The sequence below is a fragment of the Cervus elaphus genome, chromosome 19 (assembly GCF_910594005.1).
Source record: "Cervus elaphus chromosome 19, mCerEla1.1, whole genome shotgun sequence".
NCBI lineage: Eukaryota > Metazoa > Chordata > Mammalia > Artiodactyla > Cervidae > Cervus > Cervus elaphus.
In genome coordinates, this window is record NC_057833.1 from 83,291,636 (window position 1) to 83,318,453 (window position 26,818).

The following is a 26,818-nucleotide window of genomic DNA, read 5'->3' on the forward strand; positions in this document are numbered from 1 at the left end:
TTCTTCCACATCCCACATTCACTGAGATAGTCTTAAGTATATTCAGAATCTAACCATCCCCATTCTCACTGCCTCCACCACTCTGAGCCTGGTCCAAATCACCATGATCCTCTAGCTAGACTATTGCAGTTGTGTTAGGGTAGTTCTTTCAGCTTTCCCACCGCCTCTGCACTCCATTTGCAACACAACAGAGGGTGATACATGAAACATGATGCCACTCCCCTGTTTGAAGACCTTCTCATGAGTCCCCATCTCGCTCAGTAGAAGCCAAGGTCCTCTTTTAGTGTTCCTGCGGCCCTACCATCTGTGGCCTCGTCTCTGCACCAGTTCCACTGGCTCTTTACTGTTGCCTGGCTGCTCCCAGATCATAACATTGCCCTGACATTTCCCTCTCATGGGCTCTCCTCCCAAGTATCCACCTGCCTCCCTTTCTTCCCTCCTCCATCCCTTGCTCCTACACCTGCTCCTCAGGCTGGGCCTGACTGACCACCTGATTCAGAATTGCAGCCTCTCCCCAGCTGGCCTCCTACATTATAGCATTCTGTATCCCTTCTCCTCTGCTCCATTTTCCCCCACTGTACTTGATATTTTTAACATACCTTGTAATTTGTATATTTATTATGTCTAGTCTCTGTATCCCTCCACTAGAAAATAAGCTTTGTGAAGACAGAAAATGTTAAATTGTTCACCATGGGCTCTCTAGAACCTAGAATGGTTACTGGCACATGACAGATGCTCAGTAAATACTTGTTTAAATAGTTAATTAAGTGGATCTGGGCCATGATCCTAAGTTGGGAGGAAGAGAAGATGCATGTGATTGTTGAGGCAGGATCAAAAATTATTTCCACTTACTTGACAAATAGGCCAAATTCAACACTGTGAAGGTACATGTAAATCCCTGTAGTCCAAGCGAAAAGCCAACTCTATAGACAAAAGATGAGGAGCATACCATGGGAAAACCTAAAGGTTATATTGACAGTGGTTTCAAAATCAAATCGCAGGTATGTGTTTTTGAAGCAAAGGCTTATGGTCATATGAATAGAGGCATAGTACACGGGTCATGGTAGATATTAGTTTTACTCTAATCTTTGCTGTTCGAACAGCAGTAAGAGAATTGGATTCACCTCAGGGCCTTATGCCTAAAGAGATTTAGATAACAAGCCTCATTTGGAAGAGAGCCACCTCAGGTGGCAGCATATCATGGGAGAAATTTCCATAGGATCTGGCCATTCTTTTCAGCAGGAAAAACTCAGGGGAGACCTAACTAGTTTCTTTAGCTATTTGACAAGCCATTCTGTGAAAGAGGGAACATTCTGTATTCAGTTGGCAGAACCAAGACCAGTGGGAAGCTCCAAGACATGTTTCAGATAAGGATAAGGAAGACATGCACATTGGTGAGAGATACCCAGGCCTGGAGCAGCAACTCCTGTTGTCAGTGAGCCTCCTGTCCCTAGGGATGCAGCAGGGCTGGCAGAGAATAATTGATAGGGGGATTCAGAACTGCGTCAATTCAGGTCCTCCATTCACAGATGCCACGATGAAACCAGATATAGCAAAGGTTTATTGGGGAAGCGGGGTGGAGGCCAGAGGAGGCTGGGAGAGCTATCAGACCACAGTGAAGATCTGATCCCTCTAAAGGAGAGAGGGAAGGAAGAAGGATTGAGTGGGAAGAGCCTTAGACAGACACGAGTTGCAGGGAAGTGTTGGGAAGTCCAATGGGGCGTGTTTGAGCATAAGTTACCCATTGGAAGTTAAGAATGGACCTGTCATAGCATCCCCATCACTTTCAGTCACTGGGTGGGAGCAGCGTGTGGGAAACAGCTCCACATGGATGCAGTGATATATCTCAGAATGCTGCAGCTGGGGCCATTAGTCAGTTATGCTCCCAGGAGTAGGAGCTCTGAGGGGCGCATTTTCACAGACATCACAAGGTCTCTAATGGGATGTGGGCAAAGTCCCAGATGAACACTGTGATTCTAAGGGCTCATCACAGCACCTCTCACTCTGTGCTCTCTTTATGGCTCCCCCAGACTATGAGCATCTTCCTAATATCTTCCCTGCATCTCCACCCCGCCCACGGGCCTCATGCGGTAGGTGTCTGCTGAGAGTCCTAGGATCATGGAGAAACGGAGAATGAGGGAGCCCTGTGACCCAGCAGCTGTGCTCTGTAATTTCAGGTCCTAGAGGGGAATCTGTTAACTTAAATCCAGGACAGTAAATGCCACTCAGCCAAAGTCCCCAGAGAAAGCCTTGTAAAGTGGAGTTCGTGTGAGGAAGCGACCTTCATCACTGCAGAAGTGCCAGGACTAAACGGAACAGCCCCTGAACAGAGCGCAGACTGCAGCCTCATCCATTACCCGCTTCTTTCCTAGACAGACAGCCCTCATTTATTATTTCCAGACTGTTTTCATTTTACTTACACTGTGTGAAAAATGTTGAATTGGGAAATAAATAATATTCTTTTTAAACAGAGATTTCGGAAGCACTTCACAGATTTTGAAATTATTATTCTGTTTCCAAATGTTTGGTTTGTGTATCATTTCTTCATTTATATTTGTGAGCGCTCAATAGCAAATGTCCTCATTTGGAAAACTCTGACAGAAGTCAAAAAGAACTCTGTTGCTGGCCTGTATTCATATCTTTTGGAGAGATGCCGCCTCTCTTCCTTTTGAAACACAGCAAAATCTTCCATGCAGTCTCAGAAGATGTTTGCTAGAATACTCTTTTCCACTGCACAGCAATTCAGCACTGACCAGCTTGACTCTTTTGCTGACAGACTTTGCCTCCACATTCTCTTCTCTGTGAGGCTCACCCCATTACTGCAAGACTGAGGTTCCTTCAACACCATCTGCTCAAAAACAGTCCATCGCTCCTCATGATCCATTACCTGAAACGTAGATTTTTCCTTCTGGTCACGCCCTTCATGCCTAACTCTGGCTTTGTCAGTTCATACTGTTCTCCTGTGGTTTTTCCGGCCATCTCTTGTTTTGGTGAAACCTTTCTTCTGCTTGTTCACTCCAGAGACTGCCCTCATACATGTCTTCCTGCCCTTAATTATCACCTTTTCTCTCCTTTGGTACCCAAACTCAATTCATTCTGCAAAACCTACAGGAAATTCTATAGATCCAGCTGAGCTGATGAGAAAGAAAAGGCAGAGTTCCAACCCAATAGCATTTCTCTGCCTATTTATCTCTGAAAGACAACCTTTCTCATATCATCAAGGGTCTTTTCATCTGCCCTATCTCTTCCTCTCTCTGCAGCCCCTTCCACTGTTCCCATCATGCACCAGGTCAGTGCTACCATGAGAAGCATCACATTGTCATGGCCACAGCCGGAGCAACCCAATGGCATCATCCTGGACTATGAGATCCGGTACTATGAGAAGGTAAGCCAGTCCTGCCTGCAGGCTTGCAAGGCAGGGCCAGCCACTGTTGTGTGGGTGGTAGCCAGCTGAGGGCCCAGGGATATAGGCTGGAGGGAGTCCTGATGGGGGGAGGAATCTGGTGACAGAGGCCAGAGGCTCCCTGAGAGCACTCCCCAGCTCTGCCTCAGCAAAGGCCTCCAGCACCCAGGCACTTTCTGCACCAACTCAAGACAGAACATCCCAACACCCCACCCCACTGTCTGGGCCACTCACTGGGCTGTCGTGGATGGGGAAGACCAATTCCATTCTCCCAGTCACGCACTTGCTACATGTGTTTGCTGTGCTACAAACCCACCAGTGTCCCCTGAATTTTCTGAAGATTTTGTGATTTTGTAAATTAGTGTTTTTCAAAGTTTTTGATCATGTACCTCAAATATAAGATCTTTTATTTATAAATCATATGCATGTATTTACTAATGTATGTATAGTTTAAAATATCTAACTGGAAATGAAAAAATAACAGGTAGAAATTAAAAGAAATAAAAGTTTGTACATTATCTTCTTTGACTGTTCTCTCACACCTGTTGCTGGGGACTACAACAGGGCATGTTCTGCCAAGAAAAGGGAAACAGTGCTCTGTGGTATTGACCCCTGACCTGTCTGTGGGGGAAGCAGGTCTTTCCTCCCACCATGGTGAACTATAACACTTGCAACATCCCAAGAAAATACAGTATTTCTTATATACTGACCCAACACAGTATTTGTGCAAACACCATTTATTCATTTATATTTATTTGGCAAGTATTTTTTTTTTTGGAGTGCCTGCTATTTGACAAGTACTGTTCTAGGATATACTAGTGATCAAACAAGGATTCCTGCCCTCAAGAAGCTTACTTTCTAATGCAAGTAGACAGAAAATGAATAATGAACATAATTAATAAGGGTATCATACAGTATGTTAGAAAATGAGGACTTTAAAGTGGGGGAAGTAGATCAGGGTAAATGGGAACAGAATGGTCAGGTTTGGGGGAGGAGTAGTTGCAAAAATAAATAGAATGGTAAAAGTGGGGTTTTGGGAGAAGGAAAGTTCTAAGTAAAGACCCGAAGGAGGAAAGGGTGTTGTATAGCAGGCATGTGGGAGATAGAGAGCCTATATAAAGGCCCTGCAGTCAGATAATGATGCTGGTTCAAGGAGCAGGAAGGAGACCAGCATGACTGGACTCATAAGAGCAACAGCAAAACAATAGTCAGGGGAGAGGTAATCAGAGCAGGTGCTCATGTTGGGCTATAAGAACCTGAGCATTTCCACAAATGAGATTGGGATCCACAGCAGGTTTGGAGCAGAAGAAAAACAGAATCTGACTTATATTTTAAAAGGATCATTCAAGCTTTTCCACTGAAAATAGACCTGCTCGATTATAATAATCTAAGACAAGGATGGGGGCCAAAGCCAAAGCCAACAGGATTTCCAACAGGTTGGATTTTCAACTGGGAGTGTTTGGGCCTGAGTCACTAAGATGACTGAGGATGGGATCACTTGTGGCTGGAGCATGTCTGGGCTGAGGGAAGGGACCAACTCAGCTTCGTGTCTAAAATGCCTCTGAGATAGCCAAGTGGAAATGAGCAGCAGGCAGCTAGATACGTACATTTGGAGTTCAGGAGCGTGGACTGGGCTGGAGATGACCACTTGGAAGTTGTCAGTGTGTGGAAGTCCTGAGCCCAGGTGAGACTATCCAGTGGGTCACTGGAGATAAGAAGAGGTTCTAGGATGAAGACCTGCAGACTCCAACATGGAGGCAGTGTTGAAATGGAACATGACTGCATTGGGAAGGGAGCCTTCATTTCCAGAGCTGTCCGTAACTGACAACCACACAGATGTGGTCCCGTTACTGAACCACTTACTCTAGGTCAGTTTTCACATTTGTAAAATTCACCAATTTACTTCCCTGAAAGCAGAAGCCCAGATGGATCACCAGTCTAGCCTGCAAGGAAGTGTGCCCTTCAGCTGTTATAGCCGAATTTGCAAGCAAGGTGATGGTTAGGCAACTTTTTACTCATTTAGAGGATTCTGAGTTTCACAGACGGTTGATTTTGACAATTCAGGGAACTGGGAGTAATTCACATGATCTGGATTCATAAGCCACCATTATTTTCATTCAGCTTTGAACTGAGGGTCCTTATTTGCTATTTTTTTTTTTTATCATTTAATGAAGTAAATGTTGGACAAATCCAAAAATGTTTTGGACCAATCTGGACCTATTGATTTCATGATCTCATTTCATCACCAAAGTTGACCTGGACCAAGTTCAAGTTGACCTATACCTAGTTCTGTTGACCTTCTTCAATAGAATATCATGCTTGACCATATATGGTGTGATGCAGAGTCAGTCACCAGTAAGGTCACACCCAGTCCCCTTCCCATACACACATGAACTTGAGCCTTGTAGCTCATCTCAAATAAATAATAATTTCTCCTTTGTGTGCCCCTGTTGGGTGCCAGAGTCTTTTTAAACATAATCTCTCCCCCTCACAGCCCAATATGGTAAATATTAATAACATTGTTTGGGGTAAAGAAACAAATACATAAAGAAGTTTAAAAAAACAAGCCCAACTTGCTCAGATCACACAAGCTAGGAAGGGAGTCTCTAGCCTGGGTTCTTTGTCCTGTAGTCTGTGGTGGTGCTGGGAAGGGGTGAGATGTATGGGAAACCACCTGCCCTCCTCCTCTCCTGCTGTGCCAAGGGCAGTCACCAAGGGAGGGGGCGAAAGCCTCAGAACCGAAACCATGAGGCTCAGGCCTCTGTCCCCCGGCTCCTCATTCCCCAACCCACGCCCAACTCCTCCACAGACTTTCCCTGTCCCTGCAAGCCTCCTCACTAAACAAACTGCAATTAACTTCAACTTCTGATGCTGTGAAGGAGGCTTATTCTCCCATTATAGATCCTGTCCCTACTTCTCAATAATTTATGCTAATTATTAACAGAACACATGCACAGCAGTTCAAATGCCAGAGGGGGCTTCCACACTTCAGTGAGGCAGATCATTGTCCCAGAGGATAGAATGCTTTCTTTCAGAACAAAGAAGATTCTTTGCCCAAGTGTTGGTTACCATTCAATATATTATGATAGAATTCTCACTTGCTTATAAAGTGCTCAAATATAAAATCCATTACATTGCCTTGACCATTTCTAATTTCCAAAGAAAGGACATTATCTTGTGAGGGTATTTTGAAATAATAATCACAATGACAATAATTCATCACATATTGAGTGCCAGTTATATGCCAGATATTCACAGATACATTAGTTCTGATCCTCAAAAGAAATGAAAGATACTTGAAAGTTGAGTATAAGCAATATATGGATGATAGAACTAAGTCACAGAAAGGCCAAATGATCTACCCTTAACCTCACAGGCCACAGCTAGGGAACCACAGAATTGGAACTATAGATATTTTTATTATATTTCAATATATTTCTGAGCTCAATGAAGGACTGGATGCAATTGAGTTGATGCTGCTCAAAATTAGTGTGGCCTCAGAAATAAGAGAGTGTATCTTAATTTTCAATCCAAATACTTATAGCCAGAATCGTTTGCCTGCCTGTTCCACAAGGCTGTGGAATCCTGGTCTTTAGAAGATGCAAACACAAACAGAACTCAGCCCAGTAGATGTCCTGGATTCAGTCCAAAGAAATAGAACTCATCATTCCTCCTTCCCATGCCACTTTTTCTAAACTAGGAATCAGCATCATTTTTCTGTGAGGACCAGGTAGTACATATTTTAGGCTTATAGGTCATACTCTCTAATGCAACTACTCAACTGTGCCTTTATAGCAGGAAGCAGCCATGGGCAATAGATGACAATAGAATATGGCCATGGCTGGGATTCAATAAAACTTTATTTGCAAAAACAGGTAGTTGGTCATAGGCTGTAGTTTTCCAAGTCTGGGTCTCCCACTCCATATCATTCTCTTGGTTTGTGCTTGGGACACCTGTCAACTTCAGTACTGTGAGTGGAATCAATGAGGCTTTCGTCTCCTCCAATAGCTCATTAATAGAGAGCTCAGATGCCATCAAGCTGATGACACTCCCAGGGCCGCTCCCATGCTCATCTTCTTCCCCATTTTAATATGCTTCCACTCATCATTCTCTCTTGTTTACTGTCTTGTAGCACTTTTCACTCCTGACGTCAGTGCTTATAGGCAAAACAAGGGAGAACGTCTACAGCTGCTCTTGGCTGTCTTAATGATTAAGCATTTAGACATGGACTTGCCCGTCATATTAACTAGGTGAGGACATACTGCTTTAGGCCTTGGATATTTCTACCCTTCAAATTTATTTCTACCCTAATTTTCTCACAGGAATTCACTCAGACCTTGGCAATATCTTGTGCTCCATCCATGGGTTCAAATTACTGGTCCAAAGTGTACTGCTTATTTATTCATTTAGCACTGAGGTGTTGGACACCCAGGCAAGGCAAGCCCCATGCTACATGTTAGGGATGGAGAAAGAAGATGTGGTCTCTGCTCTCAACAGCTGCAGCATCTGTCCCCCTCACACTTACAAAATCATAAACAACCAAAAACAGAAGGAGAAGAAAAGGAAAAGCAACTCTGCTCTTCACTCTTATCTGCCTGAGGTTGATGAATGGTTTTGAGAGAACAAGGACTGATACTCATTTTAATCACTGAACTTCTTGAAGGATGTGTGGACAATAAAGTGATTATGGGTTCTCGACATCCAAATGCCAATACACCAGCACACATTTTTCAGGAAAAGAGCTGCCCAGGAGATGTTTCACATATTTCAAGCAGTGCACATTTGCATCCAACACAGTAAAACCAGAGAATTCAGGCAGCTGCCTAGATTTTGGAGCAATGGGATTTTGTCCTAATTTGCAAGGACTGTGTTTTTGTAGTTTGAGACCATGTTTTCAGTATGTCAAGATAGTAATGATGAAAGTTTTAGATGGCACCCCTTCTGGAGTGGACAGCCTTCTTCTTGCTGAATTCCTTTTTGGGGGTGGAGTGGGGTTAGGAATCCACCTGCTTTTTAAATAAATCAAATGATGTATGGGTGATCCCTTCCCAGGCCATCTCGCCCAGAGGCCAGTGGATATCACTTCGCTTAGAGTGAGCATGGGCCTCTTTGTAACTTTCAGCTGTCTATTTGCTCTGGCCTCTCACCTGGGGTCCTTTACAACTGCTTCCAAGTCACTCGTCACCACCCCATGCCACTTATCCTCCAGAGATTCCCAGTTACTTGCAGGTGCCTGATCTCCTTTCAGCCTCACCTTTGCATGCTTTATTCTGTTCTCTGTTATTATTCTGATATTCTATTCAGTTCTTACCCTCCTCACTCGTTCATGGGGCTAATTTCTTTCATCTTTCAGGACTCGCTCATGCCACCCTTTCTCTGAGTCCCTCCCAATCACCTTATCAGTCTGGGTTGGGAGGGCCCTCTACTGCTCCCTCATAACCCCTTGAGCTGCCCTCTGCCCCGTCACTCACTCAGCACTGCAGTTCTCAGCCCCACCCCACAAGACGTTGTGTACCCAAAGGCAGGGACCATGGCTTGATACCCACAGCCCTTGGTAGCGTACATAACATGGTAGTGTGTTGTCATTGTGACCATCTGGCCAAATGAATGAATGGTCACGTATCAGGTCATCTCTGCCCTTGCACAGTAGATTTCTGCATATTTTAAGACGATGGTAATTTCTTTTCACTGTACTGTATTCTTTTGTCCCAGTTCAACTCCCAACATTTCTTCTGTCCTTTGACTAAGGATGTGGCTCATAGACCACACTGGTCAACAACTTTCCCCTCATTTATCACCCTGCCTCTTGAACTGCTATGCCTAGAACTCATCACAGTGCCCTAGATCTGCATGTGGGACCTGAGGCCTCCTTCCTGGTAACCTAAGATCTCCATTTTGTTCTAAGATTCACAGTGCAAAACAGGGGCAGACCTAGACTCTGAACAGCTACCATCTCCACAGTGATCACATGGAAATGATTAGAGATGAGCTGGTGCATGTGGGTGAGGTAGGAAGATGATGGGCAGCAGGGAAGACAGTCCTTGGGCTGGAACAGTGAGGGGCGCTTTCCTAGGAGAGGAGATCTTGAGGGGTGTAGGCTGAAGGAAACTGGAGAATGCCGAGGAGCCCCTGGAGAGAGGCATTTCAGGCTGGGAAAACAACCTAAGCAAAGGTCTGGGGGCCAGGGCTATGGTACCCAGAGAGGCAGCACGGTGGCGGTTCAGGGGGATGTGAGAGATTGGAATTGACTGCATTATGAAAGGCCCCTGGACTGAGAGTTCGGAGTTTTGTCTATCTGATAATAGCTTTAGGGAGTCAGAGATTTTTTTACAAAAGAACTTTGGATTGGGTAGGAAGAGAGTGGCAGAAAAGATAGGAAGCTACAAAAGTTCAGGCCAAACCATATGTTACACAAGATCAGCAGCAAGGAGAGCACAAGCAGGGACACAGTAAGGCACACTCGTGATGGGTGGGAGAGTCAGAAGGGAGAAAGACGCAAGCAGGTCTGTGAGCACCAGAGGATACGTATGTGCAGGTGACAGGGCCTGTAGCGGGCCGGGCAGAAGGTGCTGAAGAGCATGACACACGGAAGAGTGGGACTGACCCCCTAAATAGTGGGAGGGGCGAGGACAGAGGCCGTGTTCTCCTGGGAGAAGGGGCGTGCCTCCCCAGACGCTGATGGAGAGGAACTCAGACAGTGGGGACCCAGACAGACACATGCCAAGATGAAAGCAGAAACAGGTGTGGGAGGTAGTCCAGCATGGCCTCAAGCTTTTTAGCAGAGTGAACACAAAGTCATTTGTCTAAGGACTTGAGGTCTCTTAAGGAGTGATCTAGAACAGCCATTGTCAGAAGTGACCAGGAGAGGAAAGACCAAGGCTCAGCAGGAGCAACGCAAAGAGAGGCAGGCAGGTGCAAATGCGGCCATTTGCTTCTGCTGAGGTCAGGGCTGAGAGGGGGTTTGCTCTGCATGTGCTTTATTATTCTGTCTCTGATCCCTGGAGAGGAAGGGGTAGAAAATGACTGTCCCCTTGCCAGGCCCTGAGAGCTCAGCTATTTACTCAGACCTCTCTTCAGAGCATCACCTCCCCACAGTCCAGAGTCAGTTTATTATTCTTTAAGTCCAGCCCAGTCTGTGGGATTTCGAGGACAGCCTGGGGCTGGGGACAACTTCTAGCAGATCTGCAGGACCCGGAACCGAGGAGCCCATGTGCTCAGCAGCAGGCTGCCAACCCCTTTCCCTTGCTCTCCTGCAGGAACACAATGAGTTCAACTCCTCCATGGCCAGGAGCCAGACCAACACCGCGCGGATTGACGGCCTGCGGCCCGGCATGGTGTACGTGGTCCAGGTGCGCGCCCGCACCGTGGCCGGCTATGGAAAGTTCAGTGGCAAGATGTGCTTCCAGACTTTGACGGATGGTAAGGGGCAGGCGGGTGAACTGGGATCAGGGCAGGCAGTCGGTGGAGAGGAAGCCCCCAGGAGGCAGTGGTCACAGCCGAAATGCCAACTGCTAACTGGATTCCAGGGGAATTGCCTTGGAAGGGTTTGCCCCGAGGAGGACCTAAATTCACTAGGCAGAGCATCTGTCTGAAGCCTGACCGGGTTTTCGATATCTAGAGGGTTTTCCTTCACGGGTCTCTACCGCGCACGCGCAGAACCTCCCACATGTGCGTCTGTGTCTGCCCAGCAGTGAGCCCAACACAAAATTAAACAATATGCTCTTCTGGGTTTCTGTGTTGTTTCATCCTCACTCCCACTTCACTCTTCTGCTCTCGGGGCTGGGAGCTGAGTGCACAGCCTCACCATGAGTCAAGGGCTCCGGGAAGAAAACAGAGGCACACACTGGAGGAGTCGCTGTCCCACACGTCTCAGAATATTTAAAACAGCTTCACATGTGACCCCCAGTAGGTCCCGCTGAGGTGTCTCCAGAGAGAACAGCCACTGTTTTCCAAGCTGTCTCCAAGGCTAGACAATCCTGTCCCTGAAAATACTTCCACCTTTGGGCTTTATTAGTTCCCTGCTCATCTCTGCTACTCCTCTGAGATCACCCCCTTTAGTTGTTATGAAAATTGTTTCCCTGTAACCTCAGACTTGTGTATGGGTGTCTATTACATTAGCTACTTTCCATAGTGTATGTACTCATTTTTCTACTACCTATCTATATTTATTCACCGATGAGCTGTTTCCTGGTAGCTCCCAAGTGTCAATCTATTCCCAGCCTCTCAAATAGAAAGGCTTTAATTTTTTACTTTATTACTTAAATTATATAGAAAACACTCTGCCCTTGAAAAACATTTTATTTTAGGTCAACAGTTTTTGTAAAGTCATCAGAAAGATTTAAAAATCAAGTGACTTCATATAAAACTTACAATATCTGTTTTCTTTTGAAAAATTGTAAGAGAAGGCAATGCTGGTGGGCATCCTAGCATGAGGACTTTGCCTTGAGACAGAGGCTTGCTGCCCCATGCAGGGCTTATCACTTCCCAGTGGTCTGTACCTGGATGTTTCAATGTGAGCTATCTGGCCTCTGTAGGATTAGAGTTTGCAGTCAGTTCTGAGTTTATTTTAGGTGAGTTTGGGCTCATATTTTGAGGATGGTGAGTTAGGGTAGAAAGGTGAGCCACTTTATCCAGATTAATGATGCTGCTGGTGTGAAAAGAACGCAGTCCATCTTCAGTTCCTTAAGGACTCTGTTCCCCTCTTTGTACCTCACTTCACATCTAGATTTATGGGCACTTTGGCATCAAGAGGTACACAGGATTAAAAGCCCAAAATTCAAAAAGCTGTGAGCACTGGTCTCTTGGCAATTCTGCTAGACAAATCAAGAAGTAACATATTTCTCCCAAGAAGGCTATTCCTTCTACATTTGGCAGTTAAGTTTTGTAAACCCAAGAGGGGCTGGATGTAAGAGAGTTCTGGTAAGTGGCCAAATTGGAGAGTATTTGTCTTAATGACTGAGGTTCACACATCAGTAATAATTATGTTCACTGAGGCTTCAGGCCTCCCTGCAGCACAAAGGTGAGTCTGAAGGTTGTTAGTGATAGGGTCATTGGGTCGAGGAGGACCTGTGGGATCCCACCCAGGGTCAGTGGCCATGCTTTAGACTGGTGACCTCCACAGGGATCAGAGCGGCTGTGGTTCTGGGCTGCACTTAGCTACAACCTGCCAGCCGTTGACTTGGCTGCCTAATTTTTTTTAAACTGATTTATAGAGCAGTATAAATCAGTATATACAGTATGTATAGATACAGCATATACTGTATATCTACATGTTTTCCAAGCATTCTGGGTGATTCTTATGCCCCAGTGTTTGAGAACCATCCTTCTACACTGTGGGTAAAGGAGACTTTTAAACCCAAGGATATTGGTTCTGGAAGCACCTAGAAATCAATTTGAAGGGCTGAAGGTCACATGGCTTAGGAATTTTTTAATTTACATGGACTCCTCCCTGTGGTTCCTTTTATTTATTTTATTTTTGCCAAGTTAACTTTTTTAAAAACACACGTTACAAAAAGTTCTCAGCAGAGGGAAACTGAAACTCTACCTTCACTCTTTAAAATTAATTTCTAGAGAGTGGGAGGCTTCTAGAACAATATCCTTGTCTTTGCAAGTCTCATTCCCTATCCACAAAGTTGAACCATGGTTCCCAAACATCAGGGCGCATAAGAACCACGCAGAGTGCTTGGTAAACACGCAGATACCCTACTGTTCACTCAGAGGTTCTGATTCAGTAGATCTGAGGAGGGACCTGGAAATGGGTCTAACGATTGGGCTTGGGTGATTCTGCAGAGCAGGGAACCTCAGAATGATGGGAGTGGGGCAGATAAAATAACAGGTAACAGGTCAGTTACATGTGAATTTCAGGTAAATAACAAATAATGTTTGTCTAAGTATCTCCCATGCAATATTTGGGTCATAGTTAGATTAAAACCTTATTTGTTGTTTACGTGAAATTCGTATGTAACTGATCATCCCGTATTTTCATTTGCTGTATCTGGCAGCCCCAATTGTAATAGGATATACATGGCTTGACCCCCATCTGCCTCAGTCCTGAAATTTTGTGATGGCTCCTTGATACCAAGTGAGAGAAGAACCACGATAATAACAATAGGCCCCTGGGCCGAGTGGTTTGTATGCATTAAGAAGAGAATTCGTATTTGGGGCATCTGTGATACATCAGACACTGAAATATGTGTCCCGTGATTTAATTTAAAATTTTATTTTAACAAATAAGGAATCTGAGAGTCAGAAAGACTAGATGCTTTGTCTAAGATCACTGAACTTCCCCATGGTAAAGCCGGGGTTTGAGGGAGCTCTGTCCACCTCTGTGACCCACAGGCAGCCACTCCCCCATGTGTTTCTAACACTGGCGGAAGCCGGGACCCTATTCTTCTTGAGTGTGCTTGAGAGTTCTGGGCTGTTTCTCGACGTGTCTTCATTCTCTGCAGCACTGGGTGTGGTGCTGGGTGGCTGCTCTTAAGCCTCCTCTCAGTCAATCTGTTGACTGGCTGCATCTCAGCAACTTTGTGTCTTAGAAGGTACTTCAGCAGTGGTTTCCATACCCCCTGTTAGATGTATCCTTAGCATGGCTGACAGACCTTTGAGAGGCCTTCCAAATGAGGGCATGGAGACAGTTACCTCTGCTCTGGGGCCAATGTCATCAGCTCTTAGTTGTGAGGTCCTCTGTCACTGTTATCTTGCTTTTATTGTTGTTATTATTTGTTTTGGGTTGTTTCTGTGAGCGTGTGTGACTTAAAGATTACTCTTGGTTTGGGTCAGGCTTACAGCTCTGAAATATAGAAACTCTATCTGTTCTATCACTCTGATGTCCTTGGCAGCATCACTGAGTAGCAGCCCCATGCAGAGGGCAGACAGGAAGCTTCTAATACCTCTCTCTCTGCTAGATGATTACAAGTCTGAGCTGCGGGAGCAGCTGCCCCTGATCGCTGGCTCAGCGGCGGCTGGGGTGGTGTTCGTGGTGTCCCTGGTGGCCATCTCCATCGTCTGTAGCAGGTAGGACCCCCGGCCCCACTCCTGCCTGCTGTCCTCAGAGCCAGGAAGGCTGGCTCATGGACCCTCCCCGGCCATGTGGACTGAACAGGACCTGACCGTTCAGGGACACACCGTCAGGCTCACCAGTCATCACCCCTTCTCTGTCCACGGGCAGCCTAGAACTTTCCAGATTATTTATTTTCTCTGTGCTTGGGATACATCCTCTAGAGGGGCTGGGCAAGGCTCTGAGCATTCGTCCCCCAACCTCCTTTTTGCCCACTCATTTAACCCCCTGGCACATGATGGTCTTCCCGGAGTGACAATTACAAAATTTCATTTGACCCTTTGAAACATCCCGCCCTGTGCCTCAACCCATCCTCTGGCTACAGAGCTGGGGCCTGGCCACAGGGTGCAGGTGGGCAGCAGGGAGCTAAGGAGGGAAAGAGGAGCTCTGCAAGAGCGGGTCCCACAGGAGGGTGGGTCTGGAAGTTCTTGTGAATTTTTAATACTGCTGCTGCTGCTGCCTTGAGTGGTTAGCCCAGATTCAGCTGGCCCTTCCCGAGAAGTTCCACAGCGCAGCCAGAGTGCTAGCAGGCATCCTCCAGGGCCTCTCACCAAGCTCTGTAGAGACTCTGGCCCTGCCTGACCTCTGAAAGACCTTGACTTGAAAGCAGACCCCACTGCCCACGGAGGTGGTCAAGCTAGAATGCTGGCCACGACAGGAGTTCAGCTTAAGTGACGGTTGCAGTTCCCAACCCCGGGAGAAGCCGGGTGAGCCCCCATCAGGACAGGGGGCCTGGGTGGAGGTCCGGGGAGCAGAGTGGTGTGGGTATACCCTGGCTGAGAGGGCTCCTCTCCCTTATGTCCACAGGAAGCGTGCTTACAGCAAAGAAGCTGTATACAGTGACAAGCTCCAGCATTATAGCACGGGCCGAGGTGAGTAGAAAGCCGGAGCCACCCACCGCCTGAGCTCTGGAGTCGAAAGGCAAGTGCTTGGGGGGCTCCTTATAGGCAGACTGGCCTGTCCCCACTGCGAGCCCCCTCCCAGCCACCAGTGCCCAGAGGCTGGGTCCCCAGGGACCAAGGCTGTCCACCCCATCTGTGTCTACCCATCATGGGCACTTATTGGATGTCTAGCAGGTAGATTATCTTCCTCACTGATAAGCCCATAGAGGACACGGAATGCAGGGAGATTGGGTTTAGCAAGTCAATGAATCCTGAAATCAGACTCAGTGGAAAAAGATGGAGGGCTCTCTATTAACATCTTCTGCCTTATCTTATCCAATGGGGCGGCTGGGGAATGTGTTAACCAAATTCACAGATAAGCCAGAGAACTTGAACGGAGGGAATTAAAAAGATAGCAGAGCCCAAGAGGCCAAAGTGTTGGGATATCTCCCAAGTGTTTTCTTTTAAGCAGTGCCTTCAAAAGTTTTTCACTCATTATCTACTCTCTTTTTTCAAAACCTATATAGAATATTTTTATAGCTAAAATTTCCCTTTACCGACTTGCGACGTTAAGTCCTATGTCAGAATTCTTCTTTGATGTGTGTCAGGACAACACTGCAGGGTCTGCAAAGGTCCCACTGGTCAGCTGGGCTACTTCTTGCCTCCAGGAAGCAGCATGCTTAGATCCTTACAGCAGACATGCTCTGTTTCTAAATAACTCCTTTCAAATTCCACGGATACACTCAGAAACCTGCCCCGGCGCTGTGTGCTCTGCCCTCTCTGCCTCTGGCTTCCTCCGTGAGCCGCATCTCACCTCAGTACCAGCCCCCTCTTCCTGCTCCCTGGGTGGTGAACATGGAAAACAGGCTCTGTCTACACGCACCATAAGCAGTCTTTCTCTGGGTGGTTCTGGGAGTGGAAATGGCATCCGAGACAAAAGTTCTCACCCGAGGTGACCCCAGGCAAGAGAGTGATGCCGGGGTGCTCACATGGCAGTTTCACCATGGAGGAGTTCGTCTTCGAGTGAGAGCAAGGCTGGGGCTATGCAAAGGTTGCTCTGTAGATATGGCTTTTGTTTCCCAGGGTTTTCAATCCAAGACCAAGAACCTACCAAGGATCTGTAAAGGACTAAGCCCCTGGCAGCTGGGCTGCTGTTGTAAGTCATGGCGGGGATGGGGCTGTGGACTGGGTACTGGCTGAGACCCCGAGGCTCTCTCAGGGTGGTCCAGCTCACACCCATGTTCAGCAACACAAACTGGGGTCGGGGGAGGGCGGTTGGCAGAGCAGCCGCCTTCTAAGGCTATGGGTACAGCTCCTACAACACTCCAGGTCCATCCATCCCTCTTTATTTCCCCCAGCAGGCCCCCTGGGCCTCCATTTTAACCAGACGTCACTGGTTCTAGAGGGAAATCCTAATGTGATCTCTCTCCTTTGCTCACATTCTGATTTTGCACCTCAAAGCAAAATCTTCAGATACTTTTACTTAACATAAACTGACGCATTTCCCTTCCAGGCAGGTCTTTAGCTTCCTAAGGACAGAGACTTTGATTTGTCTGTGATTCTCACGTGGAGGTGCTCCCTCCAGGGTGCATCAGGATTACCTGGTGGGCTCTCTCCACCACCCCGCCTCCTTGCCTCTGCCTCCTGGGGTTCTGACATCACCCCACCTCCCTGCTCTGGGCTGATGCCTGGCGACCTTGAGAGCCACTATGCAGTCGATTTCAGATTTGGCATCCTTTGAACTCTTTGGATGAAAGAAACATTTAAAGATGGCCATGTCCACCTGAAAGCAGAGGACACAAAATTGGGTTCAAAAGGTGGAATGCCATTTTGAAAACTAAAGACGCCCAAAGTGAGGATGGGGTACCCTAGGAGGGAGCCCCTCCTTTTAAAGGCACGTGAGTTAAACCTTGTACCCTTCACTGGGGTACAGAGAGTTCCCAAGCATCAAGCTGGGGTGCGTCACGCTGCCTTTTTGGCCTCTTCACCCTCAGACCTGACTTCCTTCTCTGGAGGGGCTGGCTTTCCTGGGCCGCCACATGTCACCCACACGCACAGATAGGCTTTCAAAGTGCTCACAGCCTCCTGCTGGGGAATTCTCACCTCTAAGGCCAAGAGAACCAAGCCTCCCTGGTTCTCAGGGTCCACAGAAGACCCAACACCCAGTCCTCAGTAGCAGAAACCACTGAGGATGGCTTAGGCCACAGTGTTGACAAGCTGTGCAGTCTTCATCCCCAGGACTTGGGCACACGGAGTTCTTCCTGCACCAGAGTTCAGTCCCTCTGCTGCCTTAGAAGTCTGTCTTCTTTTTAAATCTGTTCTCCTTTTATAAATGCTCTTTCTTTCTATTCATAACCCTTCTCTTTTTACCCAGTCCCTGAAACCTGGCTCCTCTCTGCACTCTGGTTCTCTGAACTCATAGCCTCACGCACTGAATTACATCAGTGCATCTTCTCCCACGGACATCCGTCATTCTGACTAACGCTATTACTGTTGGAGAATCAGCCAAAGGGATGTGGAACTGGGGAAGACAGCACACACACAGCAGAAGAGGAAACTCAAGGCTCTGATGGAGGACAGACCTGGCCCGAGATAGGGGAGGGTAGGAATAATTAGTTACAGAAAGCTTACCCAGTGCCATGCGTGGGGAACTTTATTCTGGTAGCTCATTTCAACTCCTCCAACCCTGACAACCACTCTAGGTGGCAGGCATTAATCTAGGGAGGTTCCATGACTTTGCCAGGTCTCGCAGCTCATGGGTGGCAGAGATGGACCTCAGGTTCTCTAAACCTGCTGCAAAGCCCGTCATCTCTCCATATTGCAGAGGCTTAAGGTGGCTGGAGGTCAGGAGCAGGTCAAAATATGAGGATCAGTCTCAGGAGTCCTAGTTGGTGGTTTGTTGGCTCCTCTTCTGGGTCCCACTGTAGGAGGCGGAAATGCAGATGCCCTTGATCTGAAAGTGCACGCAGCCATTCCTGGGCTACCTATATGCATGCACCTCACTGGGTGGACGTGGATGCTAACCTGGACGTCTCAGCGCTTCCTGCCCTGGAAGGGACAAGAAACCTGCAACAGCTCCCCAGCCTCACTCATCAGTACCCAAGAAGGCCCCTGCTTGTCTTCCCTGCAGGCAGGGCACAGGGCTTCATACAGAGTCTGCTGGCATCTGTCCTCCCAGACCTGCCTTTCAAGCTGATACGAAGGCTGAAGGAGACATAATAGAAATATTGGCAAACGTATTGCCTTCTCTAGCCTGTGGAGATGCAACAGATCTTGTCAATTTGAGAATACCAAGTGCTTTCCAGGGCAGGCTCTGAGCCTGCAGCACAGAGAATGGACTCATAAAGGAGGATTTGATTGGGGTGACAGTGACTAGAGGGAAGGCAGGTAGGGAAGAGAAAGTGCGTGGATATGGTGCCAGATTCTGGGCTGAAGAGCCTGGGAGCCTGTGGTTCATGTTCAAGGGTGAGTGGGTAAGTGTGGGTTTCCCATGTCTAGAAAGAGGCAGACAGATGGTAAGTTCTTATGGTTTCCATGGGACAGTCCTCAGAAGGTGGTGGCTGACTAAAAACCGGCTGGATGGGATGAACCAGGTGGGCTTGGGAGTCTATCTTTAGAAAAGTTCCAGTTGATGCTACATTTGGGAAATGCTACCAGGTACTTATAAGACTTGGATAACTACACACTGGATGGTAGTTAACACTGCACTGAATTCTAAGATGGATGGAGTGAGCAGAAGTGGGGCGAGGTGAGGGCTTGGGAAGGGGTCAAGGGTTTTCAGAAAGCAGCCCTGACAGAATCATGTCCATGTTACAGGCAACTGCAGTTATAATCACAGAGCTGTTTTTATTAAGCTTTGAGAAATTCTGAAAACAAATGAGATATGTATCCAAAATGAAAGATTGACACACACTAATTTCCACACAGGGCAAGAGGACTGAACACGGGGACCTCAGAACATAAGTGTGAGCTCAATCCCTGCCGAACACCCAGGAAACTAAGAAGCAGACGCGTTCAGGGCCTTTAAAACTAAGTTCAGTGATCATTGGGGATTGTTAAGGATTAAATACAGAATTATTTAAAAAGTTATTATTAAGAAAAGCTATATAGGCTGCCCTCAGCTCAGTGGGTAAAGAATCTGCCTGCAATGCAGGAGACCCAGGTTCGATTCCTGGGTCGGGAAGATCCCCTGGAGAAGGAAATGGCAACTCACTCCAACTTCTCCTATTCTTGCCTGGAGAATCCCATGGACAGAGGAGGCCTGGCAGGTCACAGTCCATGGGGTCACAAGAGTCGGATATGACTTAGTGACTAAACCACCACCATGGGGCCTTCATCTCATTTACTAGGGCTGTGCATTTGCGAGACATTGCATATGTAGTGGATTTTTATTTTTGCAAAATATTTGATGATCTCCTAAGGGGAAAAAGCACAATACAGTGGGTACAGAGCTGGTCTTCATACAGAAAGAAAGTAGGTTAGTGAGTCTGTCAGCCAGGGAGGGAGTCATCAGTTTTATCTTAGTCCTTGTCCAATTCAATCTCTTATTTGTTTGATTGTTTTTTAAAATCATAGTCAGGTGCAAGCCTAGGGATGCTTATCAAGTTTGTAGGTAACAGTTGGGAGGTATCAGTAACATCATAGAAGATAGAATCAAAATTCAGAACTATCCAACAGCTCTGAATGCTAATTTGAAATCTGCAAGACAAAATGTTAGAGGGATAAATCTAGAAGCTAGTGTTGGTTAAAACAAAAATAAAGTAGTAAGAAAAGGAGGAGACCTGACTTGCTGACTTGTTTGTATGAGAAAGTTTACGTATTTACTTGATCACATGCTTAATAGGAGTGATAAAAAACTAGTAAAAAAGGCTAAGCACTGCCACTAAAGCAGAAAAATACTGCCAAAAGGCTCCACCTTGAGCAATGACTGTATTAAACACAGTAACTAATTTAATCCTCATAACCATCCCATGAGGTGGATTTCACATGTGAGGAAACAACCTCAGAAAAATCCAGTAGCCTGTCCAGAGTCTTGGAGTTAGTGATTTGCAACATAAAGTTCTAAACTCGGTCTGTCCGACTCTGTGGTCAAGATTAAAGTTTGGATCAGAGGAGGTAATACATGGACATGCTGTCCTCTGCACTGGTGAGAAACATCTAAAGGGACATTCTTGGTTCTGGGGACCCCATGTCAAGAAGGATATTGTCAACAAAGCAGCCGGCCCATGGAGGGTGCCAAGTCGTGACCTCAAGAGACACAAACTGATTTGGTGTTTTGGAAATGCAGGCAGGGACCTGCTTTTTTTTTTCTTTTTTTTTCCTGCTGCTCAGTCATGTCCAACTCTTTGTGACCCCATGGACTGTAGCATGCCAGGCTCCTCTGTCCTTCACTGTCTCCTGGAGTTTGCTCAAACTCACGTCCATTGAGATAGTGATGCCATCCAACCATCTCATCCTCTGTCGCCCCCTTCTCCCCTTGCCCTCAATCTTTCCTAGTGTCAGGTTCTTTTCCAATAAGTCGGCTCTCCGCATTGGGTAGCCAAAGCATTGGAGCTTCAGCATCAGCATCAGTCCTTCCAATAAGTATTCAGAGTTAATTTCCTTTAAGATTGACTGGTTTGATCTTCTCGCTATACAGGGGACTCTCAAGAGTCTTCTCCAGCGCCACAGTTCAAAAGCATCAATTCTTTGATGTTCAGTCTTCTTCATGGTCCAGCTGTCACATGCCGGGAGGGACTGGGAGTTATCACTAAGCATGACACCATCATGGCAAAGAAAGATGACGCTCTTGTGCTTTGTGAGGATAAACGGAACCATCAGTGAGAGATCCAAGTAGGCCGACTTTGATTCAGTGTAAGAATAACCCCCCAAACTGGAGCTGTCCATGCAGAGACAGGCTGCTTTGTAAAGAGAGGGGTGAGCTCTCTGCTCTCGCAGACACAGATCTCAGTAAAAGATGCTGTAGAGCGGAGTTCTGCTTTAGGTAAGACACTGGACTTGATTCATCCCAGAAGCACATCTAGCTCCAAGATTTCCTCTAGCTCCAGCCTGCTTGACTCTGGGTGGGAGGGATTTCCCAACCGTACAGAACACAGCATCCAGTGTGCTGGAAGTCACCTTGGACACCAGGGTGAAGGTCAGGTATACCTGGAGGAGGGAGACAGACTGGGCATTTGACTGCCTCTCCTGGAGGTACCTGAACAGGAGTAAATGAGGGCCTATGGGAAGAGGAGGAAAGGCCCTTAGGTGCAAAAGGTGGCTGAGTGTTCAGTGGGTGCTTATTAAGTGCCAAATAAATTTAATGAGCTGGCTTCACCCGTGTGGCTGCTGTTGGCTCTCAGCCAAAGCTCTAGAAACCAGGTTAACTCTTTGAGTCCCCAGCTTCTGGGCCATTGCCCTCAGGTTCCTAACAGGACTTCAGTGGCCCAGAGACAGGGTGCCTTGTCTGGAAGGACAGTCCTGTGTTGGTCATTGATACCCAAGAAGTAGAGAGATGTTAAACTGTTTTTCCTGAAATACCTTTCTCTATCAAGAAGTAAGTAGCCTGTCATCCACTTTCCTTCTCCTAGAGACATGTATTAGGCAATGACTGTGTTTTTAAGAACAAATCTTGAAATGTGGTAAAATCCCCAAACAGAAGGTTGAAGGAAGAGCCTCCTCAGACTCAGTGCTTTTCCCCGAAGCCTTGTTGCCCACCCTGGGGCTCCACCTCTTGGATTTTTCCTGGCCTTGGCCCCAAGAAGCAGGTGGAGCAAAGTGTTTCTAGTGCCCATCCACCTTTCCTGGTAGATTTGGTCTAGGAAACTGCCCAGTCCTTAGCCCTTCATCCCGATAGCTTCAGCTGTCATTCATGTGTCCCCCACATCCACCACTCCACATCCAGTCTTGCAGCTCTGTTTCTATTCTGAGTTTTCAGACTGACTTCTAGGCACCCGTATCTTTCATCCGTGCATTCAAAGTCTAAAACCACGTGTGCAAACTTCCTGGACAATCAAGTTTCCTTCCCAAAGTGCATCACATAGTTAATAGTACCACTTGATTCTGGAGGTCTTGATATTAGTTCAGATTCTTCTGGTCCTTCCTTCATTCCTCATCTTTAATTGCTCACCAAGTGCTGTCAGTTTTTCCTTTGAAATTTCTCTTGCTTATTCTGCTGTTGTCACTGTGAGGCTCTGGCTAAAAACTGTTATCTTGCACCTTAATTACTGCAACAACCTCGGAGCTGTTTTCTCAGCCTCCAGCCCCTTCCTCATAACAATGCATGGGAGTGGTGAGGGCTGCCAGCAAAATGAACTCCCCGATGTCTTGTTCTCAGTACATCCCTCCCCTGCTGCTGGCACAGTTGTCAGCTCTGTGTCCAGTGCAGCAGTCGGACGCCTTTGATGGTAGTCAAGGCCCTCCCACTAGTGTATCAGCAGTGTTCCACCTCGGACCCCACTTCCTTCCTCACTCAAGGTGGCCACACTCTCCTCACTCATGCAGTGGCAGGTATCACTCTGAGCTGTGCCTTTTGACACTCCAAGCGTGTCCCTCGTCAGTGAAGGACTGTGTGACTGGTCCTTTTTGGTCTCTGACTTTGAGACTGGCACCCACAGCCTTCTGCCTTTTCTGGTTTCTGCTGCACTCACAGCTCGTTTCCAGTTGTGGGCTGCTGACTCTAGACTCTCCAGCACTGCTCCCCGGTTAGTTCAGGTCTCAGTGACCTGAGAGCTCCACGAGCTTTGTTTTCCCTCTGGCTCCCACGGTCCCTGGCACAGCTGGGTGATGGGTCAGCACTGAGAAAATGAGGAGTGATCAACATTCTGAGGCAGAGGACTGGCTGAGGTCCCTCCCAGGAACCCCTAAACAGCTTCCCTCTTGTGCTTAGATACCTGGACTAAATTTAGGTGAATTATGAGTATGGCAAGGTCTGCCTTGGTTCCAGAATGGGAAAGGAGAGGCAGCCTTCCACCTTCCCCATGGCTCCATCAGATCTGCTGGGACATGAGATATCAAAGATCGAAAATGGCCTAATTAATACACTAGCTTTCTGGACCCTGCTGTGGGATTCCAGGAATCTTTCACCAGCAGGAAGGCACTGAGTGGGCTCTTCCTGGCACCCCTGAAGCCTCTGTCATGGGACCCACAAAATGTTCATGGTACCATTTTTATACTTTCTGAATGTGCAAGAGGGGTGGATGGCAGCATTCCATCTTCTCCTTCCACTGTTAATACCCACATGTTACCAACTGTTTAGAACTGGCCCTTTCCCAGCCTATGATCTCCTGTCCTGAGACCCTGGCACTTGCAAACATGTTTCAAGCTGACTTTTTAGATACACCCCACAATCTGCCAGCATCCCCCAAATTTGTCCCAGTCTCTTCCCTTTTGAGAGCATCCTGATCTCCTGATCCAGAGTCTCCAGCAATAGCCAGCAGTTTCTTGTGCTTCACGGACTGCTCCATACCACGTAGGAAGGCTCTGGATAGTGGCTGAGTCATTTTCCCCCAAGCTTAATATCTTTAAAGCCTTGGTTCATGTTTAAGATTTTGCAGACCTCCTGGGACTATGGTCCTTTAAAGCTTTGGCCATCCAGGCTGTGACCCTAGTCATAGCTTAAATGAATTTTGAGAGCAAAGAGCAAACATATCTGCAAATCATACCTTCAATAGAAATTAGCAGACTAGAAGATCATAAAATTGAAGACTTTTCTCTCTCTCGGCACCATCAATCAGTTTAGATCTGTGCATACCATTTTTGTGCCAAAGGTATATAACCTATATTAAAAATAATGAAAATAACCAGAAACTATAAAATATTATAAATATTGCAATATTAACACTAATAATAATGAGAAGCATTGAACGGAGCATTATAAAATGTCTTACATTATAGAGCTATATTACATCTGATATTATCATAACTGCCGTTAATAATATTTCCCCAACACTCACAATCTGAGAACATTTTCTGAGCCCTGTCTCCAAATGTTTGGCTATGCCCGACTCCGCAGCTGACGTGAATTCCTAGTTCACTGTCTGGTGATTCATTGCACTAAATACCATTTCCCTGATAATTAAAAACTGCTCACTGGCAAGTGGAAGCAGGAACAGGCTGATGCAGGATTTATGCAGAAACACAAAATGAGCCAAAAGACAAATGACCTGTTCTGCGTAGCTGAAGGCATTTTTTCCCCCACGTCTCCTTCTGGGGCTAGGAAAAGGGTAGCTGTGATGCGGGAGAGAGGTCTGGCGAGATGTGTCATCCCGGGATAAGATGGATGCAGGGAGAGCCTTTAGAGCACATGTTCGGCCAAATGGTTCTCCAGACTTAGGAATAGGGACCGCCCCAGCAGAGGAGTCCAGCCAGGGCCATTCCTAGGCTGGCTGTATCAGACCCTTGTCATTGCAAAAGAACTGGGTTTGAATCAATTTTAGACTTCTGATTTCAGTTTTCCTTCCTCAATCTAACAACAATACCCTCAGTTTCAGGGAAAACAAAGACCAATTCCTACCCTGCATAGGTGCAGGATGTTCTAAACTGACATTACATCAGCTCTCCTAGGCTTTCTTGTGAAAGACTTTGGTGATGACCAAAGCCCATGCCTGGCCCAGAGCAGCAGATGAGACATTGTGTGCATGCCCGCATACACACACATTCATACATGCATATACATTTGTTTGCTCACACACACACTCCATATATACACACACTCATATACACACACACATGTGCACACACACACCTTAATTCCACACGCCAGTGAGGTAGCACACCTGCTCATGAATAAACCAGACAGTGATTAGAAGGTGAACTTTCTCCCATGAAGATGCACTTGCCTGGACATAATTGGCCTGAATGAATCCTGGCACCATTAAGAGATGAACCTCTCCCTTCTGGGAATAGTTCCTTCCCAGAACTGATCAGGACCAATATCTGTGGAGCTCATTAACTCAGAATCCTCTCTCATTCATCCTTACATATGTCTTTACTTGCAAACCATTCATTACAGCACATTCTAGATTGTTTAATTAGTTTTCGTGGAAGAGTTCCTGTAGGACAGCTTAGCACACATCATTTAAAAGCCCTTAATCCAAAATAACATGGTGGTATTTTTAAAGTAACTAATATAACCTTAAGCAGCTTTCATCCCCACTGCCCACCCCCACCAGCCCAGCTTCCTACCTCCCCATACACTTCCTAGAACAATTTACTGATAACAATCATGAGCGTTTCAGCTTGTGAGCCCTCCCTGTACACCCAGCACCATGTTAGATATGTCACTTGCAATGTGGTCTTTAATATTACAGCCGCCCCGGGAGGAAGGTGTTTCTCCTCCTTCAGCAGAAGAAAAAAATGATAGAAGAGATGTATGTGGTCTTGCTGCAAAATGCTCAGCTAGTGCGAGGCTTCAGAGTTCTGACCTCACCTTGGGATCCCCGCCTCTGGCCTCTCAGCCTTCTCTCATCTCAGTCCAGAACTGGGGAGAAGTCACAGGTTGTCGACACTGGCCTGCCACCCCTTTAGCATTTTGAGTGGGTCTTTTGCTGTGGCCTTGTCTCCAGTGCTCAGCCCTCCAGCGCACAGGGGCCAACTTCCACCTAATGCATCTGTGTTTCTTCACCTAAGCGCCTCTCTGGCCCTGGACCCTTCCGGCCCACCTGCGCAGCAGGCAGAGCAGGCCCCAACCAATGACTGACGGGAGTCATGTGTTGCCACTCCAGCTCATGCCACCCTAGCTGACTCTGAAGCTTGTGATCTCAGAGGTTCCTTGGGGTGGGGAGTTAAGCCTATGTCGATTACCCACAGCCAATGGCGGTAAGTGCTTTGAGGGCACACTTTTCTTAGGCTGCCTTTCCGTCCTACCTTACTGCCCGCTGACCTGCAGGGTACTTCTTGGGATCACCTCCCAGATAATCCCAGTAGGGATCACCGCCTACTTGCTTTCACAGTCTTATAAGTTGTTGCTTCTGAAGAAACCTGAAGTGAGACTGCCTGAACATGCCGGTCTGGGTTGTTCGACTTCCATGTGGTTTCACTCATTCTTGCTCTTTACTTGCTCTCCAGACCAAAGGAGAAAGAGATGAGCCTCTAGTTCTACTTTCCCCTTTGTCCACTGCTATTAAAGTAAAATTTCCATTCTCTCTCCACCCCTACCCCAGGGATTAAGACATTATATCATAAAGATGAGGATTTTCTTTGCTCAAAGTCAATCAATAGATTCCAAAGTCAACATTGTCATCCCCAAGTTTTCAAAGACCATTTTAGGTTGATGTCTAGCACACTTGGAGTGCTTTTATTTCATGACTGGGAATAATCCAAATTTCAGAAAAAGTAATTCCTCTGGGTGGGGTACCTGGCTTTAAAAACATTTCCCCTTTGAGTTCTTGGCTGTATCTTCCTTCTCCATCTGGATTAAACTGGCCTGAACTGGTGACTAGGGCAACATTCATTTGGGGTCACCGTAGAGCCACCAGAAGTTTTTGGATGGGAAGTGTC

At 46.8% G+C, this 26,818-nt stretch overlaps 1 protein-coding gene across 2 annotated transcripts in view; it reads left to right on the top strand.

Annotated features, from left to right (window-relative positions):
* The window catches only part of EPHB1 (EPH receptor B1), a 451,560-nt gene that overhangs the window by 345,969 nt on the left and 78,773 nt on the right, over positions 1-26,818 (top strand). The window contains exons 6-9 of one of the 2 annotated variants that reach the window (XM_043874863.1): positions 3,261-3,385; positions 10,660-10,822; positions 14,308-14,416; positions 15,267-15,331. In XM_043874863.1, the coding sequence (XP_043730798.1) occupies positions 3,261-3,385; positions 10,660-10,822; positions 14,308-14,416; positions 15,267-15,331 (462 nt within the window). The remainder of the gene's footprint in view (positions 1-3,260; positions 3,386-10,659; positions 10,823-14,307; positions 14,417-15,266; positions 15,332-26,818) is intronic. The other variant, XM_043874864.1, reaches the window with a different exon arrangement.